Below are 21,193 nucleotides of genomic sequence, written 5' to 3'. Positions count from 1 at the left end.
GCTTACAAACTAACAACTGTTTAATAAACTAACAAACTAACTAATTGCAAAAACTAACTAAGGAAGTATCTAACCGTCCAATAACCGACTCACTAACTACCTATCTACATACATACATACATACATATAAAACTAACCCATCTTCCAACCAGCCTATCAACATTCAAACTAAGATTAAACTGAAAACCTTTTATTCTTTATGTTTGGCTTCCTTCTTTACTTTAACTATCTTAATAGTAAGTTACCCCACTAGACACATCAACATCAAGGTCAGGTAAGATACGTAAAGTCAACTGTTATTTTCTTCTCTTCTCGTCTCTCTTAATGCTCTCACTTCTTGATAAATTTAACGGTACGCTTTATCTTTACCTCTTCGTTGTGACAAAACGCTGAAAAAGTAACGTACGAAAATAGTGTAACGTGCAAGAAACTGTCACTCCTACACATGGCAGCCTCTACATTGCAACTTATCTATCTATATCCACCTATCAACCACATGCAAAAGGTTACCTAATCTAACAAGACTACAGTGAAATGACTCCCAGCTATAAAAAAGGCAAAGATGAGAATTAAGATCACATGTCCCGTTGCCATCACTACCCTCACCACACACACACACACCCACACACAGAACGTCGTCACTGCTGAGCGTTCTGTGGTCGTCTGCCGGCTAATTTAGTACGTGACTTTCCTGTATTTTCACTTCTCAACCACTGTCACTTCGAGTTTTGTCTGGTGAGGTTCTGGAAGGAGCAGCAGCAATTTCTCTATCTTAGTTGTATCTTTAGCAGCCTTTCTTATTAGAGTTAGTTATGATTAATTTGTCGGCGAATGGTGTGGTGAGTTTTGTCTCGTGAGGTTCTGGAGGGGAGGAGCAGCAATTTCTCTATGTTAGCTCTATCTTTTAGCAGCCTTTGTTATCATGAGTTGGGTATGGTTAAGTTGTCAGTGGAAAAATTAGCGTTCTTTCTTGTGACTTATTATCTTATTTTATTAATTTATTTATTTGATTATTTATTTCATCGACTTTTTTTTTTTTTTATTTATTTGAGTGTGTGTGTGTGTGTGTGTGTGTGTGTGTGTGTGTGTGTGTGTGTGTGTGTGTGTGTGTGTTGGCGTATAATCCCGGTAGACAATTTCACAGCATCCTTGTATTTGGTAGCTCCGTCTGTTGTCCTCTGTTGTCTATGAATGAGCACCCTCTTAACGTGTTGGAGCAGGTAGTCTCTCTCTCTCTCTCTCTCTCTCTCTCTCTCTCTCTCTCTCTCTCTCTCTCTCTCTCTCTCTTAATTACGATCTTTATTACTTGTCATCACTGTGAGTTCGATTCAAAAGTTTCTCGCTGGAAGAAATAACGCGTCCTCTCTTAATCCTTGTTGATGGGAAGATTATGGGCTTTGATATCTGATGTCACTGAGGGTTCAATTAGAGAGTTTGTCATTGGAAGAAGTCTCTCTCTCTCTCTCTCTCTCTCTCTCTCTCTCTCTCTCTCTCTCTCTCTCTCTCTCTCTGAATCAATTGTCTTCAAATACAGCACTTTTTTACAGTTATATATAAATAAGAGCTAATTAATACAGGGGACTGCAAACATATAAGTAAATAAGCAAATGACACCAAGGGCCTTTGTGTTGAATCAAATCTATCTACTGTCCTAAATGATTCTGGCTAATTTGTCTCTGGGAGCATTGTTGGTAGATGCTTCAGAGTCCCGACCTGTCTTCTGCAACGCCTTCTTCTTCTTTCATTGCGACTGTTCTCATAGGCCATAGAAATTATCAGTCTTCTATCTCATTCGTTCAGGGTTGTGATGAGTCTCTCTTTCACACTTTCCGCCCACTACTCCACAGCCACACTACCGCCTCCTCCTTTCCTCTCTCACGGGCTTCATTGGTAAATCATACTTAGGATATTTTTATTATTTTTTTTATTTCTACTGAAGAAAGAACTGAAACTCGGCTTTTTTGTTTGAAGGCAGTAAAGTGTTGGAAGGATTGTTCGAATGGTCGTGTTGATCCAAACTGCGCTTCTTCCTTCGTATTAAGGATATAACAGAGAGAGAGAGAGAGAGAGAGAGAGAGAGAGAGAGAGAGAGAGAGAGAGAGAGAGAGAGAGAGAGAGAGAGAGAGAGAGAGAGAGAGAGAGAGAGAGAGAGAGAGAGAGAGAGAGAGAGAGAGAGAGAGAGAGAGAGAGAGAGAGAACATGTGTGTGTGTTGAGTAAGGTGTCACCGGCCAGGCTGCCGCACTACCAGTCCTCGGGGTCTACGTGCAACCCATCACCGGGCTAGGAGGAAGAGCCTCACTGGGCGGTCTGTGTCTCTTGGAACGCCAGGAAGAGAGTCTTGTGGTCGTAGGGACACTTGGAGAAGGCGTCGACGCAGGCGTCCACACCTCCGGCAGCCCCAATATCTGCGGCCTCGGCGTAGTAGTTGCCTGCGCTGGCGTTGGCGGAGATGAAGCCTTGTCTGGGGGAAGGAGGGAAGGAGGACACGGACCAATAAATCAAGGAATGGTCAACAATCACTGAGGGACAGCTTATCAAATACCAAAAACAATGTGCCAATGCCAAGGGAATCGCAGCAAGGACACAGGTGTCCAGGCACTTTGGGATTTAACTGACAAGGGAAGACCCCACAATGGCACCTCAGGAAACCACTGGAGCAATAGTTACCCGAACAGGTTACGGATAAGCAGCTCCTCGCTGGTCAGGTTCTCCTCGGGCGTGGCCTCCAGCTCGCACACGAAGCGGCGCCCACAGTCCAGGAAGTCTCCGTTGGCGGCCAGAGCGAAGTACATTTCAGGGTTCTCGAAGGAGACGCACTCGGAAGCCTGGCGCTTGCCGCGACGACGCTTGGCCTTGAGAGCAAACAACTTTGCTCCGAGGGCCAGGCCGCCCACGGCTAGAGCGCCGGCAGCAAGACCTGCTGCTCCCACTGTGACGCCAGTGACTATGATGAAGGAGTCGGCGACGGCGACGAGGGTAGAGGCCACGAGGAAAGCGCTGGCAAGGAGACCGTTCATCTGTGGGAGAGGAAAGTTAACACAAGAATCTGTGATCTGACGGACTTTACTCAGGCAGAGAACAAGAGACTCGGAGTAAGATGACTAAACATGACAGGAGTGAGTGAGTGAGTGAGTGTGTGAGTGAGTGGTGGGAAGAGGAGCCGCGAGGGCCCAGGAGCACCTTGGTGGTGGTGGAGGCGAGTGTCGGAGAGGACTGACGCTGCTTCAGAAACTCTCCATTATATAGCCAGGCTGAGGCTCCCCATACCCTGCGCCAAATTACAAGGTTAGACTCCTGTGTCCCCACAATCCATCTCTCTCTAACCGAAGATGGGGATGCAACACTATGCTCCCTTCCCCGCTCTTGCGTTACGAGCACCGCACTGCTCATGCCTCACTAAACCTACGCGCATACAGTATCATGCTAGCAGTGATTTAGTTCTTAACAACTAGTGAAATACAAGCAATGTAGAAATGTGTTACTAATGTATACATGCTCTCTCTCTCTCTCTCTCTCTCTCTCTCTCTCTCTCTCTCTCTCTCTCTCTCTCTCTCTCTCGTAAACAGCCATCTCTGGCTACGTAACCAATGACTGGAGTGCTGCGGGGCGTAACGTCGTCTCCACGAACACAGCCGAAGGGAATACGGAAGGAAGGAACGAAGGAGGAGTGAAGCGGGTGACAGGAGGCTCGTAGCTGTGACGAGGGTGTAAAGGCGACGAGGATGATGATAAGAATGAGGATACCCTAAAGGTAAATGTCAACAATGATGTGTTTTGATGAAGAGGGTGATAATGATGGTGAAGGTGAGAGTAAATGATGAAAATGTAGCGTAATGTGACGGTGATGGTTGTGATGGTCGTGTTGATGTGTGTGTTTACAGTTCCAGGTTCGATGATGATGATGATGGTGATTATAACGATGGTGAGGATGTTATGAAAATGTATGAGTGAATAATTATGATGAATGATGGACTTATTTTATCATTTTCATTATTATTATTATTATTATTATTATTATTATTATTATTATTATTATTATTATTATTATTATTATTATTATTATTATTATTATTATTATTACTATTATTATTATCATTATTATTATTGTTGTTGTTGTTGTTGTTGTTGTTGTTGTTGTTGTTGTTATATTTCTTATTCTTATTGTTGCTGCTGCTGCTGTTGTTACTCCTACTGATGATGATGATGATGTGGTAATTATGGTTGTTGATACTACTATTATCCACCACCGCCATTACCACCACCACCACCACCACCACTACAACTACTACTACTACTACTACTACTACTACTACTACTACTACTACTACTACTACTATTACTACTACCATTACTGCTGCTGCTGCTGCTACAACAACTACAATAAATACTACTACTACTACTACTACTATTACTAGTAGTAGTAGTATTATTATTATTATTATTATTGTTAGTAGTAGTAGTAGTAGTAGTAGTAGTAGTAGTAGTAGTAGTAGTAGTAGTAGTATAATTTTCTACGTAATATTCTCCTTGACAGTTTCTCCCGCTTGTCCTTTTTCTCTCCACGGTCCCCTCTTTCCTCCCTCCCTCCCTCCCTCCATCACTCCCTCTCTCTTCCTTCACCTCTCCCATCCTCCGCTCTCCCATTTCCTCTCACTTACTCACGGTCCTCTCCCTTCCCTCTTCCTCTTCCCTTCATCCTCTTCCTTACATATCACCTGTATAATTGCCAACCTCTCTCTCTCTCTCTCTCTCTCTCTCTCTCTTGTCCCCTGTCGCCTGTTCACCATCACATTTATCAAATGCATTAAGGAAACAAAGGTTCTTCAAGGGTAATATATTCCTTCATAATTGTCCCTTTCCGTCCCTTTTGCTAATGTAAGTACGTAGGTAGGCAGATTACTTGTGTGTTTCACTGTTTGATCTGCTGCAGTCTCTGACGAGACAGCCAGACGTTACCCTACGGAACGAGCTCAGAGCTCATTATTTCCGATCTTCGGATAGGCCTGAGACCAGGCACACACACACACCGGGACAACAAGGTCACAACTCCTCGATTTACATCCCGTACCTACTCACTGCTAGGTGAACAGGGGCTACACGTGAAAGGAGACACACCCCTCCACCCGGCCGGGGAATCGAACCCCGGTCCTCTGGCTTGTGAAGCCAGCGCTCTAACCACTGAGCTACCGGGCGTGTGTGTGTGTGTGTGTGTGTGTGTGTGTGTGTGTGTGTGTGTTTCTGTGTGTGTGTGTATGTATGGTTAATCTCCAAAGTTTCGTGGGAATATTTTAGTACATATAGTCTCTCTCTCTCTCTCTCTCTCTCTCTCTCTCTCTCTCTCTCTCTCTCTCTCTCTCTGCTTTTCTTCCATTATTTTCCTCTATATCTACTCTAATTCACCTACTCTCTCCTTCCCATCACTTTCCCTTCCTTCTCCCTCTTTTTCCTCCTCCTCCTCATCCTTCTCCACCACCACGACTACCACCACCGCCACTACTTTCCTTTTCCAAACAAAATTCTCCTTATTATTCCCCCTCTTCAGCACGCGAGGCCTACTTCTTCCTCTCGCTGTTCCTCTCTCTCGCCACCCCTCCTCCTCTAGCCTTCCATCCCCTTCCCTCCTTCCCTTTCCCTCAGGAGACATCACAATACGGAAAACCACTGTTACTTACGTGGTTGTCTAATGGTATCCAGTTAATGAGAGACTTGGAGCGAGGGCGGTTGAAGGGTGTTTTCTAACCGCACAGAGAGAGAGAGAGAGAGAGAGAGAGAGAGAGAGAGAGAGAGAGAGTGTGTGTGTGTGTGTGTGTGTGTGTGTTCTTTATATTATAGTATAATGGTGATGATGGTGGTGTGATAGTAACAGTAGTATTAGTATTAGTGTTAGTATTAGTATTAGTAGTGGTAGTAGCAGTGGTAGTAGTAATAACAGTAATAGTAGTAGCGGTAGTAGTAGTAGTAGTTGTTGTTGTTGTTATTGTTGTTGTAATAGCATCAACAGCAGCAGCAGTGGTGGTAGTGGTGGTGGTGGTGGTGGTGGTGGTGGTGGTGGTTAGAGGTTGTTAAGTGTTGGTGAGCGTGAAGGTTAGGTTACACATCTATGGCAGGGAAATGACGGCATATGGAAAGAGAGAGAGAGAGAGAGAGAGAGAGAGAGAGAGAGAGAGAGAGAGAGAGAGAGAGAGAGAGACAGACAGACAGAGAGAAGGAGGAGGAACAAAAGGAGGAGGAGGAAGAGGAGAAAACCAAAATATTCAGTACCATTCACATATACGCAATAATACAGGTATGACTTCACAACACATACAAATAATCTTCATTGACAGTAATGAGAACAGTAATACTAATAACAAATCAACATATGAATGACCATTTCGGTGAACGGCAAAACATATAAACACAGAATAGATTTACAACAATAACACAGAGAACTTAAGAAAAAAGGCCTTTACTTTTTTTCTTATCTTTCTTCTTTCTTCACCAGAGAACATGTGTATAGATGATTATGATATAGAAAGCTTTATTGCGCATCACAAGGTAAGGATGTATACGCGTATATTCATTCACCTTTTTTTCTTTTCTTCATTCCTCACCAGAGCACATGTGTCTCCGTAGATGATTATGATATGGAACGCTTTATCTCATATCACAAGGTAAATTGGGGGGGGAGGGTCAGCTTGCAAGAATCCCACATAGAAAGCTTTCCTTTGTGAGCGTGAAGTGAGCTTGTGAAGGGCTCAAAGTCATATTACATTTTCCTTTTCGGAGTTTCATCACCGTGAGTCTGTAAATAGAAGGTTCTCTCAGTACAGTTGTGTGTGAGTGATCTGTGACCTGATAGATAGCGGAGGAGTTTCCATGTGTTTTGAAATAATAATAAGTTAATGACGATTATGATAGTAGAACAGAAACAAGAGTAACCACAATAGTAATAACAATATCAATGTGTTGTTTAGAGAGTATACCTTTAAACTATGCAAGAGCACATTTCATTTGTTAATTCATTATTTTTATTATTATTATTATTATTATCATTATCATTATTATTATTATTATTATTATTATTATTATTATTATTATTATTATTATTATTATTAGTAGTAGTAGTAGTAGTAGTAGTAGTAGTAGTAGTAGTAGTAGCAGCAGCAGTAATAGTAGTAGTAGTAGTAGTAGTAGTAGTAGTAGTAGTAGTAGTAGTAGTATCATTATTATTATTATTATTATTATTATTATTATTATTATTATTATTATTATTATTATTATTATTATTATTATTATTATTATTATTATTATTATCATTGTTATTGTTATTATTATTATTTTTGTTGTTGTTACTATATATCACTCAGGGAAACATTTGATCGTGGCAAAAACTCACATGGTGCATCGCTCATCAACTGCACACATACACACGCTGCAAATTAAACACAAGAATTATGGCAACAGAATCAACACAGACGCATAAATAAATCACATCCGAAATACAAGTAAAAATAAATGAAAATAAGTAAATAAACGGACTACTGTCATTGAAATTGTTACCTTAATAGAGTAAATAGATAAAATAAACACTTCCAATGGTCGATAAATAATTGTTAGTGTATCTATAAACTGTTGAAATGTGAAGAAAAAGAAGAGAAATGTGTCTAATACCGTACATTTATACAGAACAGGTTTTCTTGATAAATAAATGCTTTTGCTTGGAAGGTTACCTGTGTAATTTAGAATATTTATAAAGACACTGTATTAGTCTTCATTACTTTTCCTCTTTCTCCTCCTCCTCCTCCTTCTCTTCCTCGTCCTCCTCCATCACCTCCTCTTCCTCCTCCTTCTCCTCCACTTTCTCCCTTTTATTTCATTCCTTCCTCTCAACCTCAAGTAAGACCCATACCATCCCATCACTCATCTATCCCATGACCTTGAGACCTAACCCCATCACAGCCCTATTCCATTCTCAACTACGCCTCATCACTCCCCTCTAATCTAACGTAACCTAGCACAATGCCACGGCAAACTCAACCTAACCTAGCTTGCACTTGACCCAACCCGACCACCGCCCAGCCACATCTCGTCCATCCTCTTTAAGTCAACACAGGATAGTTAGCCAAGTGTTATCGATCCGTGGCTACCTGTTACTGAATTGATAGCTGCACTGGACCACGAAACAGTGCCACGAGGAGGAAGAGGAGAAGGAGGAGGAAGAGAAAAGGAGGAGGAGGAGGAGGAGGAGGAGGAGGAGAGGTAGGATAAACAGTAGTAGTTCTCTTGGTCCTCGCTGTGTTGTTTGTAGTGGTGCAATACTCTACAGTCTAGTGGAGAGAGAGAGAGAGAGAGAGAGAGAGAGAGAGAGAGAGAGAGAGAGAGAGAGAGAGAGAGAGAGAGAGAGAGAGAGAGAGAGAGAGAGAGAGAGAGAGAGAGAGAGAGAGAGAGAGAGAGAGAGATGAGGAGGTAAGAGGAGGAGGAAAAGAAGGAGAAAAGTAATGACCTTGTTATCTTCTCTACATTGCTGTCTAGGTTGTTCTTGTTATTATTATTGTTGTTGTTGTTGTTGTTGTTGTTGTTGTTGTTGTTTTCTTGTTTTTGTTTGATAATAAATTGGTGGTAAGAGTACAGACATCAGACAGCTTAGAGAAGAGGTTGGATAAGTCTATGGATGATGTCACGAGCTAAGATTACAAGTGCTCAGAAGTCGCCTTGTAGAGATCAACTGGGCACATATCTTCAAACGCTTTTTCTCTCATTCAAGACTATTTTAAAGAGTTACAAAGATGATCAGACTGATTTCAATGGATGCCTACCCTATTAACCCCTTCAATACCATGACGCGTTTCCATATTCACTCTGCTTACTATTTAATGAGTTTCTACAGCTTCAGAACCTTATGTGGGGGATTAAAACAGTGAGGACTGTGGCCACTAATCTTCTGACCTCCATAGACCCTTCCTCATATCAATAAAAATGGTCTAATCGTACACAAATCTCAAAGTAAAAATGTGTCCCAGTACTGAGGAGGTTAATGAAGGAGATGTGTTGTTGAAATATTGCTAAAAATCATAAAAACATCCATAAAGACTATAGATTTCTTTAAAACCTGCTAAATACTAAATAGAGATTAAGACTCCGTAACGTTAAGGAAAGCAGTCTAATGTTTTTTATTTTCCTCGTCTTCTTATCCTCTCCTGTATTACCACCACCTTTTACTACTTTTCATGTCCTTGTTTTCTCATAAGGACGACTTTCAAATGCTACCTAGGTGATTAGTTGGATTTTAGATGGGTGTTCTTCGCATGGATGATGTAGAATTGTTATTAAACTGTCACTGGAATCACGAAAGCTCTTTAACTCTTTCAGTACCATGACGCGTTTCCATATTCATTCTGCTTACTTTTTTTGGTGATTTTATACAACTTCAGAAACTTATGTGGGGGATTAAAATAGTGAAGAATGGCTATTAATTTTCTGATCTCCATAGACCTTTCCTAATGTCAATGGAATGGTGTAATCGTACACAAATCTCGAGGTAAAAATGTGTTCTAGTTCAAAGGACCGTATTAATTGCAGAAAGCTTAACCATCGACAGACTTTAGTGGAAGTTACAGGAATCTTTTAACCTCTTCAAGTACTAATAACGCAACTGACAAGAATGGGCAAGTAACATAAGTAACAAGTAACATAAATAATAAGTAACTAAGTGATTAATTGTTTTGAATCTTTTATAAAGACTACAATTCCAGTGGGCCTTTTTCTTTCTAATATTCAGTTTTTTGCCCTTGGTAGTTCTCCCTCTTACATATAAAATAACATAGATACCAAGTAACAAGTAAGATCAATAACAAAAACGGACAGGTAAGAGATACGAGGGATTGTTAATGATGAAATGTAGTAATTAATTCATTGTTTATTTACTCAGGCTAACCACTAAACATCAGTATGGTAAAGCAACCTTGGCACAAATCACAGCGTATTACCGACTGTTCACGCTTTCTTCCTCTTTTCCCTTGCACTAAACAGCTGCTGGTGAAGATTTGATGATTATGATAGTGGTGACGATAGTGGTGGTGGTGGAAGTTGTGGTGATGGTAACGGTGATGAGATAAAGAGATTGATGGGCTGTTCTCGTATTCTCAAAACGTCTCGGTATTTTACCTTGACAGCTTTCAAGACGATTTAGTAGGAATTGTTGCAGTTTCACATGTTTCCGTGAATCTGATGTTTGTTTAACTCCTTCAGTACCGGGATGCGTTTCCATATTCATTCTGGTTACTATTTGGTGATTTTATACAGCTTCAGAAACTTATGTTGGGGGATTAAAAGAGTAAAGATTTTGATCACTAATCTTTTGACCACATAGACCCTTCCTAATGCAAGTTAAATTGTCTAATACCCCCCTCCCCAGCCCCCCACCAAAAAAAAAAAAAAAGGTAAAAATGTGTTTCAGTATTGAAGGAAGTTCGTCTTTTATAGAGTCTACTAGAAGGCGTTTCTTCCAAGGATGTTTGTATCATTCTAGCAATAGAAGCAATAGAAGGATTTCTAACTTAAGACAACAGAAGGTGATTTGTATATCCTTTCGTTATTAGGAGGTACAAATTCAAGACATATTCACCCATTAAATTTTCGAGGTGCACTTTGGGGATAGTCGCGGCGCACAGCTTGAGAACCTCTACACTACACTGTTTTACGTAATCTGTGCTCGGGTGTTTTAGTGTAAATAGTCGGAATTGTCAATGTTTTCCAGATTGTTCAAAATATAAAAGGTTTAGATCATTTTCACCTCTGGAGTGCCTATCTGTGAGCACTGGAGATGTCAAGCGCCTTAATCCCTTTGGTAGTGATTTTTACCTTGAAATTTGTGTACGATTATATCATTTTATTGACATTAGGAAGAGTCTATGGAGGTCAGAAGATTAATGGCTACAGTCTTCACTATTCTAATCTTCACATAAGTTTGTGAAGCTGTATAAAATCACCAAATAGTAACCAGAATGAATATGGAAACGTGTCACGGTACTGAAGAGATTGAGAAAAAGCTTCAGTTGGTGTCTCGGATTCGCTTCTTCAAATCTTCGTGACCAAAACAAACTTGCGCTGTGTCGTGCTGAGAAGTGACTGCTCGTGTGTTATTACTAGTGTTATGTGTGTATGGAGGCCGTAGAGAGTGCTGGCAAGACTGAAGTGTGCAGTAACACTTGTGTGTGCGTGTGTGTAGTCTGTGAGGAAGCCGAGGAATGGATGGACGTGGAGAGGCTGAGGAAGGTGTGAGAAGGACTACTGCTCTGAATTGGTGAGTGTTACATAGAGTCTCCCACGGTGTGTTCTGTGGCTTTACAATCACCTAGCGAGTAATTCCATATGAATTGTAATACCTCTTTTCCGTACTATGGCCAAGAAGGGGATGGCCGTGTTAGAGTTCCTCGTGGCAATGAGAGGACTGTTGGGAGGACTCAGCGCAGTAAGCGATTATGGTCAATCTTACCAATACACCTCCTTAAGTAACTTTAAAATACGGTAAATTTGCAGTTTAAGCCAATACACCTTATCTTAAGTTTCTTTTTCCCTAAGTCTAACAAGCTTGGGGACCTCCTGGGAAAGCGGGGTTTTGGGTGGGAAAAGCAAAAATCAGGCAATTAGGGGCCCGAAAATCTAAGGAAAAATACCATTTTTAAGAGAAAAGGGAAAAATCACAAAATTCATGAGCACTTTTCACTGAAATTATCCTAACCTAACATAATAACCTCTCCCCTCCCCCCTCCTCCCCCCCAACAAGCTTTGGGGACTGTGGGGAATCGGGGATTTTTGGGGGGAGCCAAAAGAGGCGAGATATGGCGATCCAAAAAATCTAAGGACAAAAACTAACGTAACGTAACCTAACCTAACCCTAACATAAACCTAACCTAACATAACCTAACCTAGCCGAGGGGGCTGCGCCCCCCCGGACACCCCTACAACACTAACCTAACCCTAACATAAACCTAACCTAACCGGGAGGGCTGCACCCCCCTGGGCCCCCCCTGCAACACTAACCTAACCCTAACATAAATCTAACCTACTGTATCCTTGCTTTGGGGCAGCTTCCCTCCCCCCACACTGGTTCTCTTATAGCTTCACACAATATGCCCTACTCACAATACCGAAAAATACTTCCTCTTACCTCCTCACAATACCTTACCCTGCTGGCGGCGTCTACTGAAAGGATGAAGGTCCTGGCTGGTCCTCTTCTCGATTGTAAGCCCGAAAACAACAACACTGACTTGCATCGCAGGAGCGATGATTTCCCAGTAATCAAATTCGCAACCTTTACAACTAGTGTCACTGGTGGCCATGGCTGAACTGCACACACAGATGTCTCTGTGCACCTGTCTGCCCAGCTGTGCCCCACCTACGAATACATATAGCAAATTCCCATTGGCGCAGCTCGTGGTTTTAAGAGGTGGTGGCACGTCATTGGACAAAAGAACTATAGACACAATAAGAATCCTATTCAGCAGTTACCCACAAACCCCAGCTATAAACAAATGCAAGTCAGTGTACTGCTCATTTCTGAGTGTGATGGAGCTCCGTGGCTCACTGAAACACCGCACATTTGAAGGCTTGTGCTGAAGTTATTACTAATTTCCGATAGGGTAAAATGGGTTTAGAAATGCTCATAGAAGTGTGATGTAGACCGTGAGAATGTGTATAGTTACGTGTGGTGTATTGGTTGAAACTGCAATAATACCTAAAATACACCGGCCCCCAGTGTCTCTACCCCACAGACACCCCCCTAGGACCTTACCCTGACCTAACCAAACCAAACTCCCAGGCATTGGCAAGGCTGCTCACCAATAATAGCACATAGGCTCACCATAGCCACTCCCTCATAACTGGCTAACAGGATGCTGTGTGCTGCACTTCTTCAAGGAAATCACAAAAATGTGTGTTAGTATCTGATATTACTCATGATTTGGGAAACAAAGTGATGTAGCTACACACAGATGAACTCTTGCGTTTTCCAATGTAGCGATGATAGATGTAAAAAAAAGCCTGAACTTGCAATCCGAGCAGTACGCATCCATAGTGAAAGTAACTTACCAACTGGTAGAAGCTGATGTGTTTCACCCTCTCTCATGAGAAACAAATGCAATACTACATAAGTAACTCTTAGCATGGCAGGCTCTCATTGGACGTCCTATAGATGAAGGTCTGCGATTGGTTTTGCCCTGATACGTCATTTAACTAACAACCAGCATGGCAAGTTCTCATTGGATGCCCGTGACACGAGATTTATAGATACCACAAACCACATAGGACCCACAATGCCCTGCTAATGTAAATAGCTACAAAAAGAAGAGGAGGAAGACTGTGGAATATTGCTCGCTGGACTTAGTTTTTGGGAGGCACCTACCAAACTTTGAGAGGCTGTGTAGGACACACTAAGGCCAACCACCAAATACCAAATAAAACCACAAAAAAACATGTTGGGCATAAACTACTTCGTCACTAAATGTCGGTATTTTACTGCTTCGTTAGGAGGTCCTATTAGTGCATAGATGGGGAAAAATATGAAAGAAGACTTGTGTTGTAGTAGAAGATACTAATTCTCATTTACTGAAGACCAGCCACAACAAGTGAGTGCCCTGTCTCCACCCCTTCCCACACATATTATATCCCTTTACTGTGGTAGGTTTCTGCAGAGCACCTGCTGGTTTTCACATGTTTGATATTATATTGAGATGATTTTTTCAAGACTGTTGCCTGTAGCACCATTACAGCATTACTACATTTTGTTTGTGGAGGTTATGAGGGTTAGCATGGTGGTGGTAGTGGTGGCAACAGGATTATTCAACAAAAATCTGCTTGTTGATTGTAAAAGCTCATGCTGCCCGTTTCCTTCATGGTGGAAAGGCATGGTGGTGTGAGCACATGGGTAATCTTTGGCTGCTTAGTGATGACTAAAACAACTGACAGGACAAACTTGGGCCACTAAGATTACCATGTCAGAACATGCCAGCCACTGCCTGCCACAGCAAGCCTCACCAGTGTGCAGTTATTGTCTTTCAGTATCAATTTGCTTCATCTTTAATTCCATTGATTGGTTTGGTTCCCATCGCAGCCACAACACATCATATGTCATATTGCACAGGACACTATTCATCACACCATTGACTTACCATATGTACACAGTTATGTAGTCATTGAAAATAGCTGAGTTACATTCCACACTCATACACTCTTGTGTTATATGTTCTCCGTCAATATCAAGTCTTCTGATGAGCAAAGAACCTGCTTCATGTCAGGCCTCATAAGGAGACCATCAGCAGGTCAAAGGATTTGAGGTTGAGAAAACATAACATCCAGACATCCAGTGAAGGACAATGTAGAGAGTTAATCAGCCACTGTAAAGCAGAGATTATCCACATTGGCTTTAGTGTTGTAAAGTGTTGCATGTTGCAGTTTGAAGTTAAGCATTATTAAGGTGCTTGGCATCTCTCCATATAGATGTTTCCAGTTAAACACCGATGTTTAGAGTATTGTAAGTGATTGTGACAGGAATTTTACAAGCTGAAGACTTGTGAGCATAGGATCAGTGTTTCTGGCTGGTGATTTCAAACAGCTAGTCATTTTAATTTCTTTTAGTGCACATTTTCCCAGTTGAGTCTCTTGCTTTTTATGGTCTTGATTATTTCTTCCCTGATGTTCATCCCTGTTGCTCTTTATGAAAAGCCAGTCTTGTTTGGGCATCTGGTTTTGTCTATTAATTGGTTGACATTTTTATTAGTTTTAAAATATACAGGAAACTCACTTAGTCATTACCAAGGTGGTGGATTATAAATGCACAAATACTGAGATAGCTCACAAATAACTAATAATGATTTCAATGGGAATACAATTTGCCACACACCCAAGAGCAAAATGTGAATGCTTGAATTGGTGAGCAGGTGGGAGCATTGGCCAGTGAGTGCAGTATTATCAAGTCAGTGTGACTTCAGGTGGTGAGACTAATATGCCAGATTTCACATGAAGGAATATGACATAGATGGAAAGCAAGTTAAATCAAATCAACAAATTACACAAAAGAATATATTTTTCATTCTCACAAATCTGTCATTCATCCAATTCATCCCTTAACAAATAGCACAGCTCCTCCAGTCACTAGCAGTTGTTGAGGTCAAAGTCATCATTCTATAAAGCAAAAAAAAAACACCATTAGAATCCTTAAGACCTTCAGATATATCTATAGTCTGTCTTTTCTAAACCGGCTGCTACCGGTGGACAATTGGGTTACTGTTCAAAATATATTGTAGCTTCTTGATGATATATAGAATTAATTTAATGTGTATAATCATTTTTTTCTTCTGTTGATTAACCCAATTATCATAAGGATAGACTTCTGTTTTCCTCAAGATATGATGACAAGCATTTTCATCCCAGACTGAGACTCAGCAGCCAGTTTAGTATAGACAGACTATAGTACATTTAGTTATGCACTTTTTCACCTTATTTTCAATGTTATCTTCAAGGTGTCTATGCCTGTCCCTTTCTGGCAGGGCTTAGAGTGTGAATGATTGAATGATACTAGTGTGAGTGGCTTGTCTGCACCACCCAGTCTGGTGTATATGACAGATAGATCAATAGTCTGTGGCTCTGTGGAAAATATAATCATCATTCATTGCAACTTACTTTTTTAAAAAGGTCAATAACAAAATAATAAGCAAAGCTTCATATAAATGGCTGTCTGTTGCTTTAATCCCTTCAGTACCAGGATGCATTTCCATATTCATTCTGGTTACTATTTGGTGATTTTATATAGCTCCAGAAACTAACATGGAATTCAGATACTTGGTGACGATTGTGGCCATTTAATTTTTTTTACCTCCATAGACCCTTCCTAATGTCAATAAAATGATCTAATCAAACATAAATCTCAAGGTAAAAATGTGTCCCAGTATTGAAGGGGTTAATGCACTTGATTTATAGCAGTGATGACCCAAGTTTGAACTGAAGGTTGAGTGGAAACAATTAGGAATTTAGCATATTTCACACTCTAGCAGGGAGCAGGTGTGGGATGTGAGCTGAGTTGTGATACCTTTGTCATGTAGGAGCAGAATCTCAATAACCCTTTGTTTATGTGTCTTTACTTAGTTGTGTGTGGGACATGATTTAGAACATAGGCTCGTACTCTGAAACACTTAGCTCCCTCACTATCACTATTCTCCAAAGACACCAGTTGAAAATAGGTGTGTTTTAAGAGTACTTTTATGGTACTGGAGACGGATTGGCAAGGTTTCTAGTCATAAGGAGAAACTGTCTTGAAATCTTGGCTTGTCATCTCTGTGGCTTTGAAAAAAAAATGTGGTGAGAGAGCAAGGAGTTTTTGAAGATGAGCTAGAGCCCTGTCATTGTATCTCATTTGGTCAACCATTTAAAACTCGTGAATATTCTTAGCATGGACTTTTACCAATAAATGGGTCACTCCACTCATTGATAGGAAAAAGTTTCTGAGATGATCTCCAGTTCTGAATCGTCTTGTTTTGTATTTCCCACATCTCTTCTTTGTCAGATTGCTCCATTCCTGACTTTGCTCCTCTCAACACACACACACACACACACACACACACACACACACACACACACACACACACACACACACACACACACACACACACACACACACACACACATAGCCCGGTAGCTCAGTGGTTAGAGCGCTGGCTTCACAAGCCAGATGACTGGGGTTCGATTCCCCGGCCGGGTGGAGATATTTGGGTGTGTCTCCTTTCACGTGTAGCCCCTGTTCACCTAGCAGTGAGTAGGTACGGGATGTAAATCGAGGAGTTGTGACCTTGTTGTCCCGATGTGTGGTGTGTGCCTGGTCTCAGACCTATCCCAAGATCGGAAATAATGAGCTCTGAGCTCGTTCCGTAGGGTAACGTCTGGCTGTCTCGTCAGAGACTGCAGCAGATCAAACAGTGAATTACACACACACACACACACACACACACACACACACACACACACACACACACACACACACACACACACACACACACAGTACCTCCTCATTGTACTGCTTGACGTGTTTCCTGATGGCTGAAGTGTCCACCCATGTGATGTAATCCTCAAGAGCTCTGCAGGAAGGAGATTTTCAGATTAGGAAAGAAAACTACCAATTGGAGAGAGAGAGAGAGAGAGAGAGAGAGAGAGAGAGAGAGAGAGAGAGAACTGCATTTTTTTTCCAGCTAAAAGAGACACTTCTTAGAAATGATCAGGTATTTGGTCATTGACAGGGAGAGAATTTTTACATCACAAGATGCAACTCACTGTAAAGAAAGTGAATGGCTATGGCTTGGTCTTAGCTAAAACAAATATGAACCTGACACAATAACCAATAAATAATTGCTAACCATTAACTGCTGATAAATTTATTGCTAGGTAACTGACAATTGATAACTGCTGATAAATTCATTGTGCAGCAAACTAGAACCGGTACATAGATGAATCCAAAATTTAACATTATCAATAATGATACTGATATTTTAAATCAGGGGTTGTCAATGTTTTTCTCAGTTATAAGACAATCTCACTCCCAGTAATCTGACATAGAACAGAACCTTAATTTAGTGACTGACACTAACTCAATATGCAATAAACTTAACTTAAACTTTGTTCACATGAGGCATCTTATGGGTGTGGACAAGGGCAAATGTATTAAACACATCAAAATTGCGTGATGCATGTTAGCTGCTATGTGGAAGCGCTGAAAATCTCATGGTGAAGAGCTGTTTGAGATTCTGACCCATGCATGTTCAGAATTCTAGGTGCAATCTTCCCTGGTTTCTTAGCATGGAATGGCAGGGAATTTCTGGGATTTCATGGCATGAGAGGCAAATGTTGGCACACGGCCCAGCTGATGGGTGAGTGGTTATAACTTTGTCTGAAATAAAGAGTTAACTCTCAGCCAATCAGACACACACTAGCACCCCCACTTGTCATCCAAGCAAATCATGTTTACACTCCACATTATTTTGTATTGTATTATGTATTACGGTACTCTGTGCCATGGCAAGTAATACAAACCAGCATAACACCAATGTACTGCCACTCGTGTATTCATACTAGAGAATGCCCATTCAGATTATCAGCATTGGGTTTACTTGGAGGAAGATTAGTGGGAAGACTGAAGAAAACAACTGAAGACAACATATGGAAGATTACTTGACTGGATGAACATCAAGGAGGAGTGTCTCTGTTCATATAGAAAGAGACTCATATGTTGTCATATCTCATAAGTGAGAACAAGGATGCATCACCATATATATGAGACATGAGGGAGAAAAATAGAGAAATGAAAAAAAGAAAGATTGGTGTATAATCATTTGAACAATATCATTCATTACTTTGATGAACACTGTCACCATTGACAAGAACAAAATCTCAGAAAAAAAAAAAAGATTAGTGATTCAGGAGACACAATCAGTCAGTATGACCACAAAGGAAAGCACCATTACCTTGTGACAAGGAAGGCCGGGTCCTTGACCACCTCCGGCCCTACCCTGACATGGCCCTGCTCAATGAAGGTGACGGCAGTGCGAAGGTCGGGGGCCATCTTGCTGCGCACCATGAGGCAGGGCAGGCGGCGGCGGCAGAAGGAGGAGGCTGTGACGTTGCTGCACAGTTTGAGGTTCCACTTGGTAGGGATGAGTCCCATTGAGTACCTGTGGGTAAAGTGGATGTGAGGGTGTACATTAAACTCATAACATTTCACTGCCTTATCTCAACCACTTTCAACAGTTATTGAGGTTTTCATCAGTGTTTTCACAATCTGAGTAATATTTCAATAAGAATCCTTCATTGTCACTGGATAAACTGTGTGAACAAGGCTCTCTGGCTTTTAAAAATAGTCAATGTGTTTAAAAAAGCAGTCCAATGATCTACATTAAAGTCAGTGTGTCATATGAAAAGATTTGCTTTATCGGTGGTTATTGAGGCAAGGTCTTTTAATGATCTCAGGTTGCTGTGTAAGTACAAGTGTGGTTGCTCAGTAATGCATATAAAGTGGTTGCTTTAGTTTAACTAATTTTTACCACATTTAGTGAAAATTAGTTTGCTGCGTGTGATGGTTGCTTGGGAGGCTTGTCTTGTGACAATCAAGAGCTTGTTAATTAAATGGTCACTTAATTTTTTTTTCAGAATGGAAGAAAAATGAGATCTGAAACATTCCTAGGCCAAGATATTCATGATAAGGGAATTTTCAACTTGTGTTTTAGAAAATAAAAGGGTTCCATACATATAATTATGTACATATGGCTTGATCTTTTTAATGGTACAGTGGAATCATGTGTGCTTTGGGGTCCGAGGGGTCTCCAAGCACGGGTTTGAAACCTGTCCACGGTCTAAGTGTAGGTTGGGTATCCTCACTCGGGGCAACGTTTCCTAGTGGGTGGGCTTTGAGATAGGAGGTATCCTAAAAAGTATCTTTTTTAGCTCATAAATTCCGTGAAAAGTCCACATGGTATGAATAAAAAAAAAAAAAAAAAAAAAAAAACATGTGGAATACAGAAAAACTAGTGGAAAAAAAGCCTGCTTAACTTGTTGATACCCCACACCCTCAAAAAAGCATTGTTAATTAAATTCAAGTGTCTTGACATATGCAGCTCAAATGCAAAGAATCAATGTGTAGTCTTACAGCTTCTCCATCAGTCTGGCACTGGCCTCCACTCTGTAGGGGTCCTTGGGGTCCAACTCCTTGATCTTCAAGGCCAGCTCTCGAACCTCTCGGGACATCTTGTTGTAGCTGTGGAGTGGCAAACATTAGTTCAAGCAGGTGAAGCTCTCATGTATTGTGATGTGTGAAGAAAGATGACCACACTTATACCTGCTGGAACACTCCCTAAGTTGAAGTAACTGTCATGATTCAGGCATAACAGTCCTCAGCTTTTCAAAACCTAGTCCAAATGCAGTAATGGTTAAATTTTGGTTTGTGTTTAGTATTAGTCCTTGCCAGTGACCTGTTACACAACTTCATGTTGTGTCTGTATACTCACTGTACTCTACATTTATGATTTTTTTTTTTTTTTTTAGGTGTGGGTGGCTATTATTGACCCGTATTGATGCTTTTGAAAATTAACACATTGCACCAGAAAGTTAAATTAGGTTACTTTAGGTTAGGTTGGATTAAGGGTTAGGATAGGTTAGATTAAGTTTGTTATGGTTTAGTTGGCTGGGAAAACCGAAACATATAAAAATTTTGTATTTCCTAAAATGTCTAAGGACACAAACGGCCATATTTGGCAAAAGGATCGCTAGTAAACATTTATCAAATTTTCAGTAAACCTATCAGCCCCACAGGCCTGCCTTGCCATCCACACCACAACATGAGAGAGGCAGCACGATGCCTGCAGGCATACCTAAGTCAGTCTGCTTGCAACAAACACAGCCATACCCGCCCGTCATCCGTCCTGAAATTTATGAACTCCAGTATTCCCTGATGCCTCAGCAGTCGGCACTCTCTGACTGTGGAGAGAGTGGCCCTTATGACAGCCGGTGTGACGGACATGCCAGGGTCCATACCAGGGTACAGGCTGCCTAGTCTTACTACAGGGAGCCCAATCCTGTGCCCTGTCCCTGGGAGAGGTTGGTGGCTGGTCAGGAGGCCTCCTGGTGGGTGACTCACGTGGTGTAGTCCTCCCGCCGCTGGATGAGGTATCTCTTCATCACCGTCACCTCGTGCAGGTTGTTGTCCACCTCCCATTTCAGGAAGTCTGTGTGCTTTAGAAGCTTTTTCTCAGCGTACTTGAGCTGCCGCATTGCTGCTGCCTACACGTGCTGCTGCTGCTGCTGGCCAGCTGGCGGGGCGGGGCGGGGTTTGTTTATACACACACACACACACACACACACACAGGCTGCCGCTCAGACACAACACAGCCGAAATGCGCAATGCTGCTACCATCACCATTTACCTTTACTTCTTAACGTGACGACACACACACACACACATACACGCAAATAACGCCTACATATACTCTAACACAGATACATAACAATATAAACTACGCAGTGATAAACAACCCAACACCACAGCGACACACTATAACTGCACACGCAAACACAAGTTCAAAACAAGCACACAGTGATCCACAAGTTTTAACACACACTCAGAGTCCCACTACACAAGGACCTACGCTAACGACCACTCAAAGTTTGCGTATGAAT

The 21,193-nt window shown here is 41.4% G+C and overlaps 2 protein-coding genes across 2 annotated transcripts; both read right to left on the bottom strand.

Annotated features, from left to right (window-relative positions):
* Positions 1–1,909: 1,909 nt before the first annotated feature.
* Positions 1,910–14,791, bottom strand: LOC123518399. The gene is made up of 8 exons (XM_045279211.1): positions 14,784–14,791; positions 14,152–14,247; positions 11,381–11,432; positions 11,085–11,248; positions 7,380–7,415; positions 3,182–3,320; positions 2,669–3,018; positions 1,910–2,462 (listed from the first exon to the last, which is right to left on the bottom strand). The coding sequence occupies exons 1-8, from the start codon at positions 14,789–14,791 to the stop codon at positions 2,297–2,299; spliced, it is 1,011 nt and encodes a 336-aa protein (XP_045135146.1). The 3' UTR covers positions 1,910–2,296.
* A 256-nt stretch (positions 14,792–15,047) lies between these two features.
* LOC123517925 (U3 small nucleolar ribonucleoprotein protein IMP3-like) lies at positions 15,048–20,872 on the bottom strand. The gene is made up of 5 exons (XM_045278391.1): positions 20,655–20,872; positions 19,668–19,775; positions 18,490–18,696; positions 17,037–17,109; positions 15,048–15,163 (listed from the first exon to the last, which is right to left on the bottom strand). Exons 1-5 carry the CDS (start codon positions 20,786–20,788, stop codon positions 15,134–15,136), a joined length of 552 nt encoding a protein of 183 aa, XP_045134326.1. The 5' UTR covers positions 20,789–20,872; the 3' UTR covers positions 15,048–15,133.
* Between the last annotated feature and the right edge of the window lie 321 nt (positions 20,873–21,193).

This window comes from Portunus trituberculatus, chromosome 43 (genome assembly GCF_017591435.1).
Source record: "Portunus trituberculatus isolate SZX2019 chromosome 43, ASM1759143v1, whole genome shotgun sequence".
Lineage (NCBI taxonomy): Eukaryota > Metazoa > Arthropoda > Malacostraca > Decapoda > Portunidae > Portunus > Portunus trituberculatus.
The sequence above is the reverse complement of the archived record's forward strand: the minus strand, read 5'-3'. Positions and strand labels throughout refer to the sequence as shown.